This window comes from Heteronotia binoei, chromosome 5 (assembly GCF_032191835.1).
Source record: "Heteronotia binoei isolate CCM8104 ecotype False Entrance Well chromosome 5, APGP_CSIRO_Hbin_v1, whole genome shotgun sequence".
Taxonomy (NCBI): Eukaryota; Metazoa; Chordata; class Lepidosauria; order Squamata; family Gekkonidae; genus Heteronotia; species Heteronotia binoei.
The window spans coordinates 168,214,773-168,234,315 of NC_083227.1; the positions used below are offsets into that span (position 1 = coordinate 168,214,773).

General features: G+C 44.7%; 1 protein-coding gene across 2 annotated transcripts in view; it reads left to right on the forward strand.

Annotated features, from left to right (window-relative positions):
* EVI5L (ecotropic viral integration site 5 like) overlaps nt 1-18,868 on the forward strand; it is a 54,160-nt gene extending 35,292 nt beyond the window's left edge. For both annotated transcript variants that reach the window (XM_060240696.1, XM_060240697.1), the window contains 8 exons: nt 1,249-1,389; nt 13,188-13,316; nt 14,210-14,350; nt 14,576-14,734; nt 15,260-15,406; nt 15,770-15,865; nt 17,324-17,419; nt 18,192-18,868. In XM_060240696.1, the coding sequence (XP_060096679.1) occupies nt 1,249-1,389; nt 13,188-13,316; nt 14,210-14,350; nt 14,576-14,734; nt 15,260-15,406; nt 15,770-15,865; nt 17,324-17,419; nt 18,192-18,503 (1,221 nt within the window). In that variant the 3' untranslated portion in view covers nt 18,504-18,868. The remainder of the gene's footprint in view (nt 1-1,248; nt 1,390-13,187; nt 13,317-14,209; nt 14,351-14,575; nt 14,735-15,259; nt 15,407-15,769; nt 15,866-17,323; nt 17,420-18,191) is intronic.
* Nucleotides 18,869-19,543: the final 675 nt, after the last annotated feature.

Below are 19,543 nucleotides of genomic sequence, written 5' to 3' on the forward strand. Positions count from 1 at the left end.
TAAAACGGGGTTGAAAATTGCAGCTTGCAGTTAGTTGCTTTACTTAGTTTCCCATGGTAATAACAGAAGGATGCCACTATCACAGTCCAGCATGAGCCTCTCGCTTAAGATTGCCTCTGATCGTGCACCCTTTACAAACAAACATCATATAAAAGTCAATCACATTCCTTGTCTGTGGCTGGTTATTCTGCCATTTGGATTGTCCCCATTCAGTTTACTATGCCACTGGTTTCCTGTGACTTTATGCAAATCACCTGGGAATCTGGACACCAGATTCTTGTGGAAGAATATGGCTGATGGCAAGCTTTATCCCACAGGCTAAATGTGATGAGAAATAATTACATTATTGCATATCTTGTTGACAGAAAACATAAATATCCCAAATTCTAGGAATCATGATGTTCCTAAGTTGCCAATCTCCTACATTGCCAAGAAGATAGAGGAGGAAGAATTTCCGAGTTCTTCTAAATTGTTCCTCCTCAGTCTCCTTGTAGGCTACCTTCTTTCATTCCTCCCACACAATCTTAGAGTTCTGCATCCTAACTCTTCTGTAGCATTCTAAAACCTTGATATTGTACATGCGAAAACAGAATGAAACGTCTTTAGATGGCTTTGGAGACAAGAGCTTGAGGATTTGAGAGAGGAAGGTATGACACAAAAGTGCAAAAAGGAATCATGTGAAAGCCAAATTACAATAAACCACATCCTGAACGACTATGGAACTGGATAAATCATATGGTTTTATTTCATATATTTGGTTGTGTGAGGAAGACCCAGAAGGAATTTATTGGTGGTCTGTCGTGGCTCTTGGTGGTCCTGCATTGTTTCTGTGATTGTTTTAAAATACAGGAGTGTCCAGTAATGTTTCTCCAATTGTCTTGTCTTTTTTGGCCTTGAGCCTTTTATTTGATGTGCTGGCTTTGCATGTATAGGGAGGATTTCTTCAAGTGAATCATCTCTTTCCCCACAGGCCTTGTTGCCTCTTCAGGCTTTCGTCACAGATAGCTCTGAATGTTTGAATCAGTGATGTTAGCCTTTATGTCACAAAATGGGGATCATGTGGTAAAGCATACTTCCCGAATCCTCTACATATATCAGGCACTGGAGCAGTGTTTTGGGAAGCCCGGGTGACAATTAGGGATATCTAAGACTTTTGATATTCAGCTTACCACAGTCAAACAAATTCTTCCTCCGACGTATTGATGTGCTTGACTTGGGGTAATTGTTTCTAATCTCATTTCTGTTCAGGGCCAAGTCACCCGTGCGCAAGAGGCCGAAGAGAACTATATAATCAAACGAGAACTGGCAGTGGTGAAGCATCAGTGCTGCTCAGCCACAGAGAACTTGCAGAAAGCCCAGAGTAGAATCCGGCAGCTGCAGGACCAACAGGTAAAGGAGAGACATTAACAGATGAAACACTAAAGAGCAGAGGAAAATTAAAGAGCCACAGGTTAACTAGTTTGGCTTAGGTTGCTTACTTGTTCCGAGACCAGTCTTAGCAACCTCACATCTCTCTCCTTTTCTTCTCCTGTTTGTTTGGTTCAATTTCCCATTTGTCTTTCTCACTTAGCGCAGAGAAGAAGTGTATTATTTTGTGTGATAAAAACACAAATGTTCTAGCAAAATGAAATTATGTCTGTAACTACTGTTTTATTCCTAATGGTCAGCCCCACTGTAGTCTGCTTCGGAGGGCCAAACTATGTACAAGCAATCTCCCCAAGGAACAAGAAAGAATGTGACAGTTTCAATGGGGTAGGTGGACTAGCAGAGGCATCAGTGTGTAGTTGTTAGAGCAGTGAACTAGTATCTGGGAGATCCAGGTTTGAATCCCCATTCCGTCATGGAACCTCGCTGGTGACTTTTGGCCAGTTGCACACACTCAACCTAACATAGGGTTGTGAGGATAAAATGGAGAAAAGGAGACTTACCTAAGCCACTTTAGATCTTCATTGGGGGGAAGCATGATATACATGAACAAGGGCCTATGCCAGAGGATTCATAGGAAAAGTGGTTTTTATGGTGCGAAGGAATTGGTGGAACCGTGCAGGTATTCTGGGAGGTAGTTCTATGAATAAGTGGAAGCACGGGAGAAAAGGCAAGGTTATTTGAGGAACAGGAGATCTTTGAACAGCCGAGTGTAGTAGATTCGAGGAGTGAAAGTCACAGAAAGCTGTAAGAACCATTGGACTAGACCAGTCGCCTGTCTAGTTCAGCATCTACTGTCACATGCTGGCTAGTCAGCTGTCCTGGAGGGCTAAACGAACAGGCACTGCTCTCCCCTGTCTCCTGGAAAAGCAGAAAGCTCATGGCTGAATTACCGCAAAGTACTGAATGTATTTATACCCATACGAAAAAACTCATTAATAACAATTCATCACAAATTCTATACAAAAATACTCTAATTGCAAACACAGTTGCGCATTACCGCTGACCCGAGATGAAATTGACCCTTAAAAGTGCTGCTCCACTTGCCGGATGTGCGTCCTGCCGTGTTTTAAAGAGCTAGAGCTCTATTTTCCATATGCCATCGTGTAGAGTCCAGTACACTTGAATTGTCTCTAAAGTTTTTTTTAATGTCCCAAATGTGAAAATCCCAAGTGCAATGGTGGACCGGTAAACAAACCATTTCTTACCAGTCCATCGTTGCACTTGGGATTTTCATCTTTGGGACATTAAGAAATCATCACTTTAGAGACGATTCAATGCACAGCAGCCAAGAAGGTCTGAGCGCCTGCTCCGGCTGCAACGCCACTGAGGATGTTCTCCGCAGCCGAGAACGAAACGTCTGGAAGGAAAACTTTCTCCAGTAGAACACGGCACTTGAGCCCGAAAGATTCTACAAACCCTAATGATGTTACCAGCCGTGAAAACCTGAAATCTTTGATTCAAGTGTATTGGACTCCACACGATAGCATACGGAAAACAGAGCTCTAGCTCTTTAAAACATGGCAGACCTTTTAAGGGTCAGCGGGATTGTGCAACTGTGTTTACAATTTGAGTATTTTTGTACAGAATTTTTGATGAAGTGTTGTTAATGAGTTTTTGTATGTGTATATACAGTATGTCACAGAAGGGAGTACACCCCCTCACATTTTGTTAATATTTAAGTATATCTTTTCATGTGACAACACTGAAGAAATGACACTTGGCTACAATGTAAAGTAGTGAATCTACAGCTTGTATAACAGTGAAAATGTGCTGTCCCCTAAAATCACGCAACTCACAGCCATTAATGTCTAAACTGCTGGCAACGAAAGTGAGTACACCCCTAAGTGATAATGCCCAAATGGGGCCGAAGTAACTGTTTCCCCTCCCTGGTGTCATGTGACTTGTTAGTGGTACAAGGTATCAGGTGTGAAGGGGAGCAGGTTATCGCTCTCACTGCCTCATACTGGTCACTGGAAGTTCCACACGGCACCTCATGGCAATGAACCCTCTGAGGATCTGGAAAAACGAACGGTTGCTCTACATAAAGATGGCCTAGGCCAGGGGTGGCCAACGGTAGCTCTCCAGATGTTTTTTTGCCTACAACTCCCATCAGCCCCAGCCATTGGCTATGCTGGCTGGGGCTGATGGGAGTTGTAGGCAAAAAAGCATCTGGAGAGCTACCGTTGGCCACCCCTGGCCTACGCTATAAGAAGATTGCCAAGACCCTGAGCTGCAGCACGGTGGCCAAGACCATACAGCAGTTTAACAGGACAGGTTCCACTCAGAACAGGCCTCGTCATGGTCAACCAAAGAAGTTGAGTACCCATGCTCAGCATCATATTCAGAGGTTTGCTTTGGGAAATAGATGTATGAGTGTTGCCAGCATTGCTGCAGAGGCTGAAGGGGGGGGGGGGGTCAGCCTGTCAGTGCTCAGACCATACGCTGCATCAAATTGGTCTGCAGGGCTGTCGTCCCAGAAGGAAGCCTCTTCTAAAGATGATGCACAAGAAAGTCCGCAAACGGTTTGCTGCAGAGAAGCAGGCTAAGGACATGGGTTTCTGGAACCATGTCCTGTGGTCCGATGAGACCAAGATAAACTTATTTGGTTCAGATGGTGTCAAGCGTGTGTGGCGGCAACCAGGTGAGGAGTACAAAGACAAGCGTGTCTTGCCTACATCAAGCATGGTGGTGGGAATGTCATGGTCTGGGGCTGCATGAGTGCTGCTGGCACTGGGGAGCTACAGTTCATTGAGGGAACCATGAATGCAACATGTACTGTGACATACTGAAGCAGAGCATGATCCCCTCCCTTCGGAGACTGGGCCGCAGGGCAGTATTCCAACATGATTACGACCCCAAACACACCTCCAAAACGACCACTGCCTTGCTAAAGAAGCTGAGGGTAAAGGTGATGGACTGGCCAAGCATGTCTCCAGACCGAAACCCTATTGAGCATCTGTGGGGCATCCTGAAATGGAAGGTGGAGGTGCGCAAGGTCTCTAACATCCACCAGCTGTCAGCTTGTGTTCATATTGATCCTAAATAGATTGATACTAACCAGATTGCCTATACTGTTTTGCTAACCACTAACCCAGTTGACTTGTGACAGTATTTTAGTTGTGCCAGGGAGAAAGAGCAGGGGAGGGAGGAACTCGGCGCCAAGGGTTGTAAAAGGTATTTTGAAGTGCAGAAACTATGCGGCTCGCTCCCAGCCGCTACAAGGCTAGCAGCAGGAGGGAGGGACAGTGATGGCTAGCTAACCGAGATAACATCGTGTGAACCTCGCACCCTTTGAAGTAGAAAGTAACTGTATTGTGAGAATGATTTAAATCCCCAGGCTTTGATCCTCGTCCATAAATGCCAAGCTTTCCTTTGCATGTTATCACTTTCAAAGACCTCTCGTAGCAGTAACATAGATGTAACCAATAAAGGATACTTATTTTCAAATGAAAAGAGACTCTTCATTGTTGGAACGTCCATGAACCCTACGCTGACACCAGCTACGTGACATCATGAAGGAGTGGAAGAGGACTCCAGTGGCAACCTGTGAAGCCCTGGTGAACTCTATGCCCAAGAGGGTTAAGGCAGTGCTGGAAAATAATGGTGGCCACACAAAATATTGATACTTTGGGCCCCATTTGGACGTTATCGCTTAGGGGTGTACTTACTTTTGTTGCCAGCAGTTTAGATATTAATGGCTGCGTGTTGCATAATTTTGAGGGGACAGCACATTTACACTGTTATACAAGCTGTGGACTCACTACTTTACATTGTAGCCAAGTGTCATTTCTTCAGTGTTGTCACATGAAAAGATATACTTAAATATTTACAAAATGTGAGAGGGTGTACTCACTTCTGTGACATACTGTAAATGCATGCAGTACTTTGCAGTAATTTAGCCATGAGCTTTCTGCTTTTCCAGGTCGATACATTGACACGGCTTCCTCTTTTGTTTGCTGATATCCTGCTCCTCTGTCTCTCAGCGCTAGAATTCAGAAGTTTGCTGCCTCTATATTTGAGACTCCCTTCTATAACCATTGATAAACTTCTCCTCCATGAATCTGTCTTAACTCCTTTTTAAAGCTGTCTGTTCTTGTGGACATCATTACCTTCTCTGGCAGTGAATTCCACAGTTTAATTATTTGTTAAGTAAATAAGTGCTTCCTTTTGTCTGTCCTGAATGTATTTGCCAAAAGTTTCATTGGGATAGTGCCATCTATCCACTTTCTCCAACCTATGCAAAATTTTATAAACCTCTTATATTTCCTCTTAGCCATCTTTTTGCTAGACTGGAAAGTCCTAGACTGCCAACCTTTCCTGATAGGAAAGATACTTCAACCCCCCCTAATCAACTTGATTGCCTTCCTTTGTACTTTCCAGCTGTGTCATATCCTTTTAGAGATATAGTGACCGGAACTGTACACGGGGTTCTGAATGATAATTTTTAAAATTATTATTAATTAAAATAAAATAGGGGTACAGAAAAGAAAAGGGGACAAAGGGGAGTTCTCATTTTCCTATAATTCTTTCCCCCCCTTCCCGTGGCGCAGAGTGGTAAAGCTGCAGTACTGCAGTCGGGGCCCTCTGCTCACGACCTGAGTTCGATCCCAGCGGAAGCTGGTTCAGGTAGCCGGCTCAAGGTTGACTCAGCCTTCCATCCTTCTGAGGTTGGTAAAATGAGTACCCAGCTTGTCTGCCATGAAAACGTGAAAGCAATGTCACCCTGTGACGTAACCAGCCCGATTCTGCCTTCACCCCGGGGAAGGGGGAAGGCATGCAGTTGGATAAGGTGCCAATCCTCCAGGGGTTCCCCGAAGAAGTGCTGTGGCCTCTGTGATACCCAAGTACGGGGTGGCAGAGGACCTTGAGGCCTGGCCTCATAGCTGGAGAGGGGGATTGGGAGTCCTGTTCCTCTCAATCTGAACCCCTAGACTGAGCAGGTGGTGGCAGCGAGCCCAAGTGGCCGGTGGAGAAATAGCTCCCTCCAGGAGTTGGCGACTCAACAGGGAGTTGACAGAACCGGGTGTGAAGGCAGAATCGGGCCGGTTCCGTCACACACCCCATAGTCGAAAATGACTGGTGCTTGCACAGGGGACTACCTTTAACGTTTCCCCCCCCCCCCCCTTAGTCTTCAAAACCACAAATCATCAGTTCATTTATTTCAGTTTCATGCAAAAAGTCAAGAAAAGGTTTCCAAATTGCTATGAATGTGGATAGTGTCTTCCCTCTAATCAAAGCCATAAGCTTTGGATAACTCCAAATGGGAGCTTAGGCAATCAGAGAGAGTTTGGCGGCATAGTTGTGGTGGGGCAGCATGAACATCTCATAGGAAGTTGGTAAAATCCTATGAGATGGCATTGAGGTCTGTGAAGAGGAAGTTCTGCTCAGCCTCCATTGCACCGCAGGCTCACGCCAAACTCAATTATTTAGAGTACCGTAATTCAGTCATTAAAATCCCTCACAATGGGAGGTCCAAAAAATAGTGGTAATTGGCTATTGGTTCAGAGGTGTAGATGAGCTTTTTTGCCGATAAAGTCTTGTTGCTCTACCGTGACTTACCTACCGACTGGAGGCCCCTTGGTCATCTTTGGGGTCAGTTGGAATTCTTTCAATCTGCTCTCTTCTTCCAATGTTGACATGGTCCTCAATGCTGTTCAGCCAATCACTTGCCTACTTGACCCATGTCCCTCGTGGCTGGTTAAGGCCGGCAATGAGAGGATCTAGGGCCCTATGATGGAAATTATTAACCTGTCTTCAGAGACAGGGGTGATTCCAGAAGACCTCAAGGAAGCAGTGGCCATACTGCTCTTGAAAAAGCCATTGTTGGATCCTTCAGATCCAGCCAATTACTGCCCAGTTTCAAATCTACTGTTTCTGGGTAAGGTAGTTGAGAGAGTGGTAGCTGAGCAACTTCAGGGCTTCCTGGAAGACACGTTGGCACTAGACCCATTCCAGTCTGGCTTCTTTTAGGAATTTTAGGAATTTCTTTAGGAATTGGAAGAAGGGCCTTATAACCAAGGATGACTATAAACAAATCACCAGTGTTTGTAGAGAAAAAGTTAGAAAAACTAAAGCTCAGTATGAGCTTAGGCTGGCCAAAGATGCTAAAAACAACAAAAAAGGGTTCAGAGTAAGAAAAAGCAAGGACATGGTAGGCCCATTGCAAGGGCAAGAAAGTGAAATTGTAACAGGTAATAAAGAGAGGGCGGAACTGCTCAATTCTTATTTTTCCTCAGTCTTCTCTTCTGAGGGGAACGGTGCTCAACATAGCAAAAACAGAACATATAAGGAGGGTATGAAGTTCCAACCTAGGATCAGCATAGGGGTAGTACATAAACACCTAGTTTCTTTAAACTAAGTCCTCAGGGCCAGATGAATTGCATCCAAGGGTTCTAAAAGAGCTTGCAGATAGAATTTCTGAGCCTCTGGCTATTATTTTTGAAAATTCTTGGAGAACAGGAGAAGTGCTGGAAGATTGGAGGTGGGTGAATGTTGTCCCCATCTTCAAGATGGGGAAAAAAGAGGATCCGGATAACTACCAACCCATCAGCTTGACGTCTGTGCCTGGAAAAGTTTTAAAACAAATCATCAAACAGTCGGTCCTGGAACATTTAGAAAGGATGGATGTGATTACTAAGAGCCAGCATGGTTTTCTGAAGGACAAGTCATGTCAGACTAACCTGATCTCTTTTTTTGATAAAGTGACTACCTTGCTAGATCGGGGGAATGCTGTAGACATCGTTTATCTTGATTTACCTTATCAAAAGTAAGGTTTTTGATAACTTGTCAACAAGGATAGTATGTGGAACCTTATCAAAAGTAAGGCTTTTGATAAGGTTCCACATACTATCCTTGTTGTCCTGTTACCGTTAGGTGGATCTGTAACTGGTTGACAGATCGCACCCAAAGAGTCCTTGTGAATGGTTCCTCATCCTCTTGGGGAGGAGTGACATGTGAAGTGCCTCAAGGATCTGTCCTGGGACCTGTTTTGTTCAACATCTTTATCAATGATTTGGATGAAGGAATAGAGGGAATGCTTATTAAATTTGCAGATGATACTAAATTGGGAGGGGTTGCAAACACAGAAGACAGAAACAGAATACAGGATGACCTTGACAGGCTGGAAAACTGGGCTAAAATCAATAAAATGAATTTTAACAGGGATAAATGTGAAGTTCTGCATTTAGGTAGGAAAAATCCAGTGCATGGTTATAGGATGGTGAAGACTTGTCTTAGTAGTAGTATGTGCAAAAAGGATCTAGGGGTCTTAGTGGATCATACGCTGAATATGAGTCAACAGTGTGATACGGTGGCTAAAAAGGCAAATGCAATTTTGGGCTGTATCAACAGAAGTATAGTGTCCAGATCACGTGATGTGATGGTATCGCTTTACTCTGCTCTGGTAAGACCTCATCTGGAGTATTGTGTTCATTTTTGGGCACCACATTTTAAGAAGGATATAGACAAGCTGGAACACGTCCAGAGGAGGGCGATGAAGATGGTGAGGGGTCTGGTGACCAAGTCCTATGAGGAAAGGTTGAAGGAGCTGGGGATGTTTAGCCTGGAGAGGAGGTGGCTGAGAGGTGATATGATCTTCAAGTTCTTGAAGGGCTGTCATATAGAGGATGGTGTGGAATTGTTTATCCCATTGGAATAGAATCTTTTTCTGTTTTAATGTATCAATTAGGAAGGAATCATTTTTTGTCTTGTATAAAATTCTAATAGGAATTTCTTTCATAACCATTATATCTACGTTGTCCAGTCTCGGTCTAGTATTAAAGTGTTGTTGCATGACTTGATCGCTTGACTTCTTCCTAACGAAATGCACCAAAGCGTCCCTTGGAATCTTTATAACGGTGGCATATCTAGAATATATTCTATAAATCTTGTCAGTTTCCGTTTCCATATTTTCCTCATCAGCCTCTCGTCAGGCCCCAGAGCAACTGGCTGTCGCCTGCTTCCTTCTCCCTCTCTTGTTTCCTTCTGCATAATAACTTGCTTTGCAAGGTTTGCTCAATTGCACAGAATCTACAGACAAAAACCTCTGTTTTCTCCATTGGCTGAGGCTCCTCCCTTAGTGAGGAGGAAGGGGGAAGGGAGAGCTTGTTTTGCCAGGTTTTCTCAATTGCACAACAGAGCTACTGAGGCAAGCCTCTCTTCCTTCTATTGGCTGAGGCTCCTTCCCCTCCTGGTTCCCTGGGGAAGGAAGGAAAGAGCCAGAGCTTCCTTTGCCCAGTTCCCTGGATCTCATGGGAGAGATACAAAGAAAGCACCTTTAAGACCAACAAGTGCTAATGTTTTAAGGTTTGGGTTTTTAAAAAAAAAAAAAAATCTTTATGTTTGTGTCCTTTATAGTTTATATCTGTGCTATTTTATGACACCCGTGGCCTGGCCTGACAAAGTCTCATTTATGTCAAATCTGGCCCTCATAACAAATGAGTTTGACATCCGTGCTCTAGAAAATCTGCTGAGGCTCAAGTAATTCTTTGTCTAATAGCATCATCTGAAAACCGGAACAGCTCTAAGCTTTAGGCAGAATTCCTTTTCTCTTAAATCTAATAGGGCCAGATTGCCTTGATGTCTTTCCAACTCTGTCCAGCACTTCTGTTTTACTCTAAAGTTTCTACTCCATTGTTAACTTTGTCAATTTCTGTAGAAATACGTTTTATAGAACAGTCCAGATTTTTAATCTGTTCTATCATTTCACCTTTTAGTTTCAGAAAATTGACCTCCATTTTCTTCTCAAATGCATCAAACCTATTTCCCAACTGATCAAGCAGTTTTAGTATCAACTCACATGTAAGTGGTTTATCCATTGAGCTGGTCTTCTTCCTTGTACCTTGAGACATTTATCACTTTAAATCTTGAAGTAAAACTCACAGGTTAAAACCTGGGACAGAACCCTCTTTGCAAATTGGCTAGATAAACCAAGGAACTCAGCTTCAGATATTGGATATATTTACATTCCACAGTCCTATCGAATCCCCATAGCAACGTTGTGTCACCACTTTGTTATTGAGCAGTCTCCAATTAAATCGCAGCTAAAAGCAAATGTCCACGTACATCCGTTCTAATCATCACAGCTAGCAGACATTATCCAAGCACAGATTAGCCATTGGTAAGAAAAAAAAGTTTTAACTGTCCCTCTGTCCATGTAAAGAACTTTCTTACTTCATATTTTTTAAGTTTTCTGCAAAAAGTCACAGGTTATTAGTTCCTTAGATCTCTGAAGTTTTATAGTCTTATCTCACCACAAGTCATTTATCTTGCACTGGAGAACATCTGCCTTTACCAGGAATGTCAATTAAGTCCTTTGAAGTTAAAAGGATGAGGGTTGACAGAATTTAGTGTCCTGTTAGGACTTCACCACAGTTGATGAGCAATGGTATTTTCTCAGGTCAGCACTCAGAACTCTTCGACAGTTGCACTAGCTTTTGCAGCTTGCCTTAGAGGAGCTGCCAATACAAGCACAAGTGGTTAATCTCTTGCTCTCTCTTTGATCCAGAGAGATATCAGCTGGAATTGAACATATGAAGCTGCTTTATACTGAATCAGACCCTGGGTCCATCAAAGTCAGTATTGTCTTCTCAGACTGGCAGCGGCTCTCCAGGGTCTCAAGCTGAGGATTCGCACACCTACTTGCCTGGACCCCTTTTGGAGATGCCGGGGACTGAACCTGGGACCTTCTGCTTCCCAAGCAGACGCTCTACCACTGAGCCACCGTCCCTCCCCTGCTCTCCAGGGTCTCAAGCTGAGGTTTTTCACGCCTATTTGCCTGGACCCTTTTTGGAGATGCCAGGGATTGAACCTGGGACCTTCTGCTTCCCAAGCAGATGCTCTACCACTGAGCCACCGTCCCCTCACCCTTCAGCTGCTACTTTTCTGCTACAGTAGGTCTCCACTTTCATGGGGACGTCAGATTACCATTCCCTCTTCCCAGAAGTCACCTGGAAATCATATTTAATAAAGGATGCTGCAGGGTCAGAATGACTACAGAGTTGACTAAGTTTGGTGGCTAGACTATTTGGCCTGATTAACAAGGAGCTATAACAATGCCAGAGAGGAGGCGGTTGTAGTATGAAAGATGGCAAGATCTTAAACCAGAATTTTGACTGAACGAGGTGGAGAAGAAGCTGCGTATTTTGTAATGTTGTAAAGAAGTTACATGGCTTCATGACAAACTGAATATGGGGAGCAAAAGAAGAAGAAGAGTCATTGTGGTTCCTGCCTCTTCTGCATGGTGGGCGGTGACAATGGTCAAGGATATGGAGAGTGCAGGAAGATAGTTAGGCTTGGTGAAAAGATGACAAGTTTGATCTTGGACATACTAAATTGAAATGTTAATCTGTAATCCATGCAGAAATACCAGAAAGGCAATTGAAGATGTGGACAGGGCGGAAGTTAAAGGGAGAGAGAGCTGGGTGTCATCAGCATGCAGGAAGGACCAAAAACCATGGGATTTCATGAAATTGCCTGAAGGCAAAGTGTACAGACAGAAGGAAGAGGGGCTAAGGAAGATCCTTAGCAGACTCAGACAGCTGGAGGGGAAAGCAAAGGAGGAGCTTTCCCATCTGGAGAAAAAAATGAATGAGCGATTATTAGCTGGGCAGAATGAAGTTAGAGACCAGTGGCACCTTTACGACTAATGCCCCCGGATTCTAACTTTATTCTATTGCTTCAGACCAACATGGCTACCCACCATCTATTAGATGGGTAGAAAAAGAGCCAACAAAGAACAGAGTGAGGGAAACTTATGGTGTGAAGGGAGAAGCAGGAGAGAATGATCTGCCATATCAAAGCAGACCTTTGGTGTGGTACAGAGAAGGTTGCTGGTGACTTTGTTGAGAGCAATTTCAGCATCCTGAAGCAGGAAGAATGCAGATTGTAAGGGGTCAAGAAGGAATACTGGTAATGGGAGTAAACAGCATGCTTAAAGAGTCTGAAGGTAAAAGGTAAAAAGGAAATCAGCCATAGCATGGAGCAGCTGGGTGGATCAAGGGGTGGCTTTTTGGGAATAGATGAAGGGGAGTGTTGGAAAGCAACAGGCCATGTGTCAAGTCTGATGTTTCAATAACGAGTCTTTGTTGATAAAAGTTTCAAGTTTATTGTAACATGTTGCAAGACTGGTCGACAGAGATTGAGAGAACTGGTGAGCATATACAGAGGGCAAACATTTAAGGTACAGATCAGAGGAATTCCTAGGGGGGGGCATTCTAAGCGAGCACATTCACACATAGTTGTTACTTTATCGTTCTCAGCCCTGGCTGGCCTTGGGCACTTCCTTGGTACCCATTATCTCTGAGAAGGCACGGTAATCTTTTTCTCATAGCTAGTTGCAGAGCCTGGCTACATAACAAAAGGGGAGGAGGGGGGGGAAGGGAGAGATTGAGCTAGCAGCACTTGAATACAGTATGGCTTTTACCCAGGAGTCATTTCCTGAACCAAAGTTTGAACCAGAGTTTAAATCTATACTAGCAAAGCATAACTCAGACTTGACACCATGAGCCAGAGGAAGAGGAGTTCGTTGATTATATGGGAGACGTGGCAACTGTCTTCTGAGTCAATGGCTTGCAGTCCACGAAAGGAGCAGCAGACAGAGCGTAAGGGTGGTGGATTGTGTGCAAAGCTAAAAGGAAGAATGTAATGGCCAGGCTGAGGGTATTGTACGGTAGAGAGATCAGAGACAAAGCAGTGTTGCCATTTCATGATTTACGGAGTGGTGAAGTATCGGAGTTGTGAACTTTCCTCATGACCTGCAGGGAAATCCCCGCTTCTCCGAGGAATTTGTGAGTCATCTGGAAACGGAGCTGGAGCAGTCACGCCTGCGAGAGTCTGAGACACTGAGTGCCCTTAAGGAGATGCAGGACAAAGTGCTGGATATGGAAAAGGTACGTCTACTAAAAGGACCGCCATGAAAACTTGCTGTATTTGTAGGATTGGTAGGCGGAGGGGGGCGGGGTGTAGTTTGAGGAGTGGAGGAAATTCGCAGGATATATAATACCATAGAGTCCACTGTGCAAAGCAGCCATTTTATCCAGGGGGAACTGATCACAGTGGTCTGGAGATCAGTTGTAGTTCTGAGAGATCTCCAGGCTCCATCTGTGTATTGGGAAGCAGCCAAGAGCCGCCTGAGCTGCCAGGGAGAAAACTGGCTCAAGCCTAAAACGCTGGATTCTCGGATACAAACCTCTCTGTGCTGCTAATGCAAATGAAGACAGTAATAGTGGAGTGAACATGCATGCTCACACAAGAGGATGTTACAAGCAGTGTTCCCTCTAGGCTGAGTTTGTGTGAGCTAACTCACAGTTTTTTAGCCTCTGGCTCATACGTTTTTGTCTTAACTGAGGAAAAAAATGGCCCCAGAGCAAACTAATTTATGCAGGAGCTCACAATTTTAACGGCAGTTGTTCACGAAGTAGAATTTTTGCTCACAAGACTCCACAGTTCAGAGGGAGCGTTGGTCACAAGAATCCTTTTTCAGTCATTTTTTTCCATGAGGAGTTTTTCCCCTAAATGTTCCCTATCCCAAGATTACACCAGTATTTACTCATCTCATAGAAAAATTTCGAAAACAACCGTTTTTGAGGACATGAATAAATACCGATCTTATCATTTCAAGGTGGGAGAATCTTGTAGTGATTGTTGTTTGTGGTTTCTGTAGCTTGTGGATCATTTTTGAAAAAGCCTTCATTTTCCTTTCTTGCAATATTCAGAACCCTGAGCACAGGACAGAGTGGGCCAAAATATTTAAATCATCTTTCCAACTCCCTCCCTTCTGCAGAAGAATAGCATGCTGCCTGATGAGAACAATGTGGCTCGCCTGCAGGAGGAACTGAAGGCGATGAACATGCGGGAGTCCGAGGCTATGAAGTCTCTCAGGGAGCTGCAGCAGCAGGTGAAGGAACTCAACGACAACTGGCAGGTATGCTGCGGTAACAATTGTCCAAATAGCGATATTTCGTGACGCTGTTAGTAAATTTATCAACTCAGCTTTGCCACTGACATTGTAAGCTTTTTAAACAGAGGCTGTTCCTATAAACTGTGTAGAAATAAACATAATAACCCTACCAGGCAAGCTAATGGCCCAGCATACTCATATGCTGGTGTGTAGACTTTGAATGTTTGCCTTCTGCCTCCCTTGCTCTAGGCCCATTTGAGCCGGACTGGGGGGCGATGGAAGGATTCTCCTCGCAAGAACACTATGAATGACCTCCAGGATGAGCTGATGAGCCTCCATCTGCGTGAAACTCAGGCCCAGGCTGAGGTCAGAGAGCTGCGTCAGAGGGTGGTGGAGCTTGAAACCCAGGTGAGTGTCAAGCCTGAGTTAAACTTCCTTAATTCATCTGTTCTTGCAGCTAGAAAGTGTTTTTTGAAATTCATCACCTGCGGTATGAATGCACTGGTTCCACGTCTAACCTTAAGTTGCAGACAGTGCACTCCTAAACAGTTACACTCTCCTAAGTCCGCAGAAGCTAGTGAAGTGGAAAGATCTTGGTTACAGCAGGTCCGTTGCCATCGTCTCTGAGCAGCGGCGCATGGAGACTGGGAATGCAAAAAACATTCACGGGGAGAGAGAGAATCTCTCCAGCTGTTAGAGCTACTGAATGCACACTCAGGTGAGCTGGCAGATGTTCCGTGTCCGGCTTGTGCGTGTCGAGATCCAATTCAGACTGCATTCAGAGTCTAACTTAACTTTTTACATACAAACCATGAATGCAAGTGTATGAAAGGAGTGGGTATCTATTTGCATACATGTCAAAGGGGCTTCATTATGGAAGCTCTGGCTTTGAGGTAACAGGGCCCTCCGCTTTCCCTTCTTTCTCGTGTCCAGGATCAGATCCATAGTAACCATCTAAATCGTATGGAACAGGAATGTGCTGGGCTGCATGAAAAGGTACAGTACCTCACAGCACAGAACAAAGGGCTCCAGACCCAGCTGAGTGAGACCAAGCGCAAGCATGCCGAATCCGAATGTAAGGTGAGTGAGAGCTGGTGAGCGGTGCTGCTTCCCCTGTGGCAACAAGTGAATCTTGCTAGACATGACCGCAAGAGTTACAAAACGCACCCTCATCGCAAGTCGCATTCCTTGCACCTATGAGAATGATGCGTCAATGATACACTGTAGTCTGCAGATCTTTTTCAGAGTATGGGATGAAATCCTTCCCATTGTACATCCTTGGCTTTTGTCACTGTCTGTCTCTGGGATTCCCAGGCAGCTTAGTGACTCATCATGAGTCTCACTGCACCTTCAGCCACCATAAGGAACTGCAAGGAATAGATTGCTTCCTGGTTCCTGCCCGAGTTGCACTCTGCTGCCATTTGTTTGTGCTTTCTCTCGTAGAGTAAAGAAGAGGTGATGGCAGTGCGCCTGCGAGAAGCTGACAGCATGGCTGCTGTGGCAGAGATGCGCCAGCGGATTGCTGAGCTGGAAATCCAGGTGAGAAGCACCAGAGGATAACGAGCAGTGAGCCCAGGATGCAGAGCAGCAGAGCCCCGGGGTTGCTTGGCCTTTGGTGCATCCTTTGAGGCTCTGGGAACAGCCAGAGCCATGTTGCCTGTTAATTGGTCCTTCGTGCAGTCCTAGGAGCCATGTCTTGGGATTCTGATACAAATGATGATAATAATAATACAGTGCAATATTTAATAAGATTGAGTTTGAATATGAATATGAAACCTGTCGTCACAGCGTGAGCCAGTCGCACAGTGGCTCCTGCCAATACCTTTCGTGGTGCCTGCCAAGTGGGTGGGGCCAGATGTGGCTTTGGTCTGCTACCAGAGCAGTAGGACTGTGTGTCTGTGCGACTGGAAGCAAGTGGTGTGTATGCAGGAGCCCATTTTTTAAATGATGCATTCATTTAAAAAGGCATCCTGTTAAACAGAACTTCTATCTGAAAGGCTGAATAATTACTGTTAGAGCTGTGTGTGACTTCATGCCCTGACATTTTTGTGGCCGACTCCACCACTTGCAGCAGCCGTTAATGGTGGTCTGTGCCTTCTGCAGCAGCCATTTTTTTAAGTTGCGCTCACCATTCTGTCAGAATTCCAAAGGTGTTGCAGATTCAAAAAATTACAGTCAGCTCTATTATGCACACCAATAATCCGTTGGGGCAGAAGGCAGCATTGGAAGAGACCTGGATCATCTGGTGTTGCTGCTGCTTCTCCGTGTGTCTTTGGTTTCCCTTCTTTGTGCAGTGCATGATGTGATGTCATTGACAGCTTGTCTCCCTGCTCATAACTTCTATCATCAGCAAGTGGAGAAATGTACGGTGCAATAACATCACACTGTATGGATTGTAGTAAACATCATGAAACAGGGGAAGCAGAGAGGCATGGCCTCTAATAACCTGGTTTCGCCTTCAGTCCAGCTCACAAAAAAGTAGACTCAGGCCAGGAGGAAACAGGGGTTGGGCCTCCCTGCTGAGCAGTGGCAACTCCTAGGTGAGTCACGAGCTCTGCCTTGTCCCCTCCTGTGTTAGTTTTAAAATGTTTTGTATTAAGTATTTCTAAAGTTCTCACTTCTCTGTCCCTTTTTCCTTTTGATTTGCCTACATAATGATCTAATGCAAGAACTAGCACTAATAGCTTAACCTTCTTGGACTGGGGTGATGTTCTTATTTACAGTGATGGGGGCCTTCTCCGTTCTTTAATTTTCTCCTTTCAGTGATCCAGTAGGGAGCGTTCACCGTGTCATCTAGAAATTGCCTTTAATTCCTCTGCAACATCCTGTTCATTTTTACAGCCTTAGGTTAAAATCCTTCTTTGCCAAAGGATTTTTTAAAAGCTGGAAGTACTAAGTAACTCTGTTGGCAGCGCTCTGAAAGCTTTACACAAGGGGAGTTTTACTCTCTAGTAGCCTCATGATCCTTCCTCATTTCTTCTCTTCTTTTATACGCAGAGGGAAGAAGGGATGATTCAGGGCCAACTCAACAACTCCGACTCTTCCCAGTACATTAGAGAACTGAAAGACCAGATTGACGAGCTTAAGGCAGAGGTGAGCCAGCTAATGAGAGAAAGAATGGAGAAATCCATGAATGATTTCCAGAGTGTAATTTTTTTTTATTAGCATCTCTTGTTAGCATCTATACCAAGTCACAGCTTCTTCTTTCTGTATAGAGCCTCAAACTGAAGAGCAGACAAAACAAGACTGTGGCTTACAAAATTATTTTCTTATAAAAATCAGAAGTCAGTATTCAGAGTGTGAGTAAACCACTTGGTTGGCATAACTCCAGGGAGAATTCACAGATTCTTGCCACCAGTTTTGCCCCATAGAGATCATTTGAATGTACGAAGTGATAGAAGTTACCCCATGCCCATGTGATTTAAGAAATACCACTCACCCTATTCTAAAAGTAGCTTCTCACACACCATATACAAATCTGTCCTGTCTAAAGAGTGAGGCTGCTGCAGCTTTAGACCTTTGCACATATCCCCAGCTCTTGCCAACCCTAGGGGAGGAGGATGCTGTTCAGTTTTACACACACACACACACATACTTGCTGCTGTTCACTTGAAATGCATGTAATTGTACCTTTTGTTCTAATACATGCAGCCCCTCATCAGTCATCTGTCTGGAAGAGGTATCTGTTACACCTTATTCAGTGCTCGTGGTTACTCAAAAGCAGACAGGGCATTTTTTTTACACGAGGTGTTTTCCACCCTGTCTGCAGTGAGTTCTTTCCATGTACTCCTCGCTCCAAATTATAAGAAAGCTCTGTGGTTTTGATTGTGCCTGTCTCTACTGCCGTTTCTCTGTCTCCCTGCAGATCCGACTGATGAAGGGGGCAAAGCCTTTTGAGGACTCCATGGGCTTTGATGGCATCCATATTGTTAGTCACCTGGCAGTAGATGATGACTCACTGCACTCTTCAGATGAAGAGTTGCTGACCAGCCCCATGGTGGTGGGTGCTTTGCAGGATGTCTTGTACCCGCTGTCTCCCCATAATGCTCGATTTCTACGGGGCGCTGAGAGCTCTGGCAAGGAGAGTGATGGCACCACAGACAGCGACCCCGATGACCCTGTCTCCGCCACTGAGCCTAATGGTGAGATCATCTTTGCCAAGGCCCTGAGCAAATAAGGAGAGATGCTACCATCCCAGCTCCATCTGGAAGGTGCTTTTTGTCCCCTGGCTGCACTGTGCTGGGGGAACGGGGGGTGATGGACAAGATGCAGCCAGTGAGTTCCAGTGCCCCCAGGATGGCACAGGGGGATCAACAGTTCTACAGCTGGCCTGCATTACACGGACCATCTCTATTGCTGGCTGTCTGCACTGCCTTTCTTCCAGCTCTGTCGTCATTAGAAATTTAAAATCCAAATCCATGTATAATACTCATTCATTCCCCCCTCCTGCTGCCACACCTTCTTGTGCTTCTCACATGCTCAAAAGTTCGCTTATTCAAGAACTTTCAAAAGGACAGCAGAAGTAACAGATCATCGGTTCCATCTAATGCAGTCCAGTTGTAATTGTATCTCTCATCTTTGCTGTGCTCGGAGAAACAGGAGGGATCAGTCTTCCCTTTATGTGTCTCCCTCTACTCTACTGTTCTGCATACGGAGAAGTCTGAATGCCTCCATACTTATCTGTCATTTTCAGCCCAAGAAGAAGAGAGAAAAGGGTGCATGAGAAGTGTGCTTCTGAAGAGGTGATTTGGGTCTAGAGAGAGAGAGAGAAATTATATTTTTGTTTTTGCATGTATTATTTGTTTATACTGAGTAATTGCCAGTTCGGCTCCCCGAGAGGAGCTTTTGGCATAAAGCTTTAAGTTCAGTGATCTTGAGGGCTTTTATGGAGCAGCCACAGAACTGCTTCTATAGCCAAAAGATACAGCATCTTTCTGTTTAATTGTGGTAAGGGAGGTGTTACTCATGGTACTTTTTTATGGCTCATTTTTGCCTGTCCTGGAGCCATAATTCTGTTTGACTGCATCTATAAGAAGGGATTTAGCTGCTGTTTTATTGCAGATGGTAAGTGGCAGTTCCTCCATAATTCCTTACCTGGAATTGCATGGGATGGTTCCTATTCTTCTGCAACGCCACCTTTAAGATACTGTGTTCAAAAACCAGATCCCACAAAGTTCCTGATCTTTTCCAGGCAAGCCAGGTCAATCAAAGCATCCC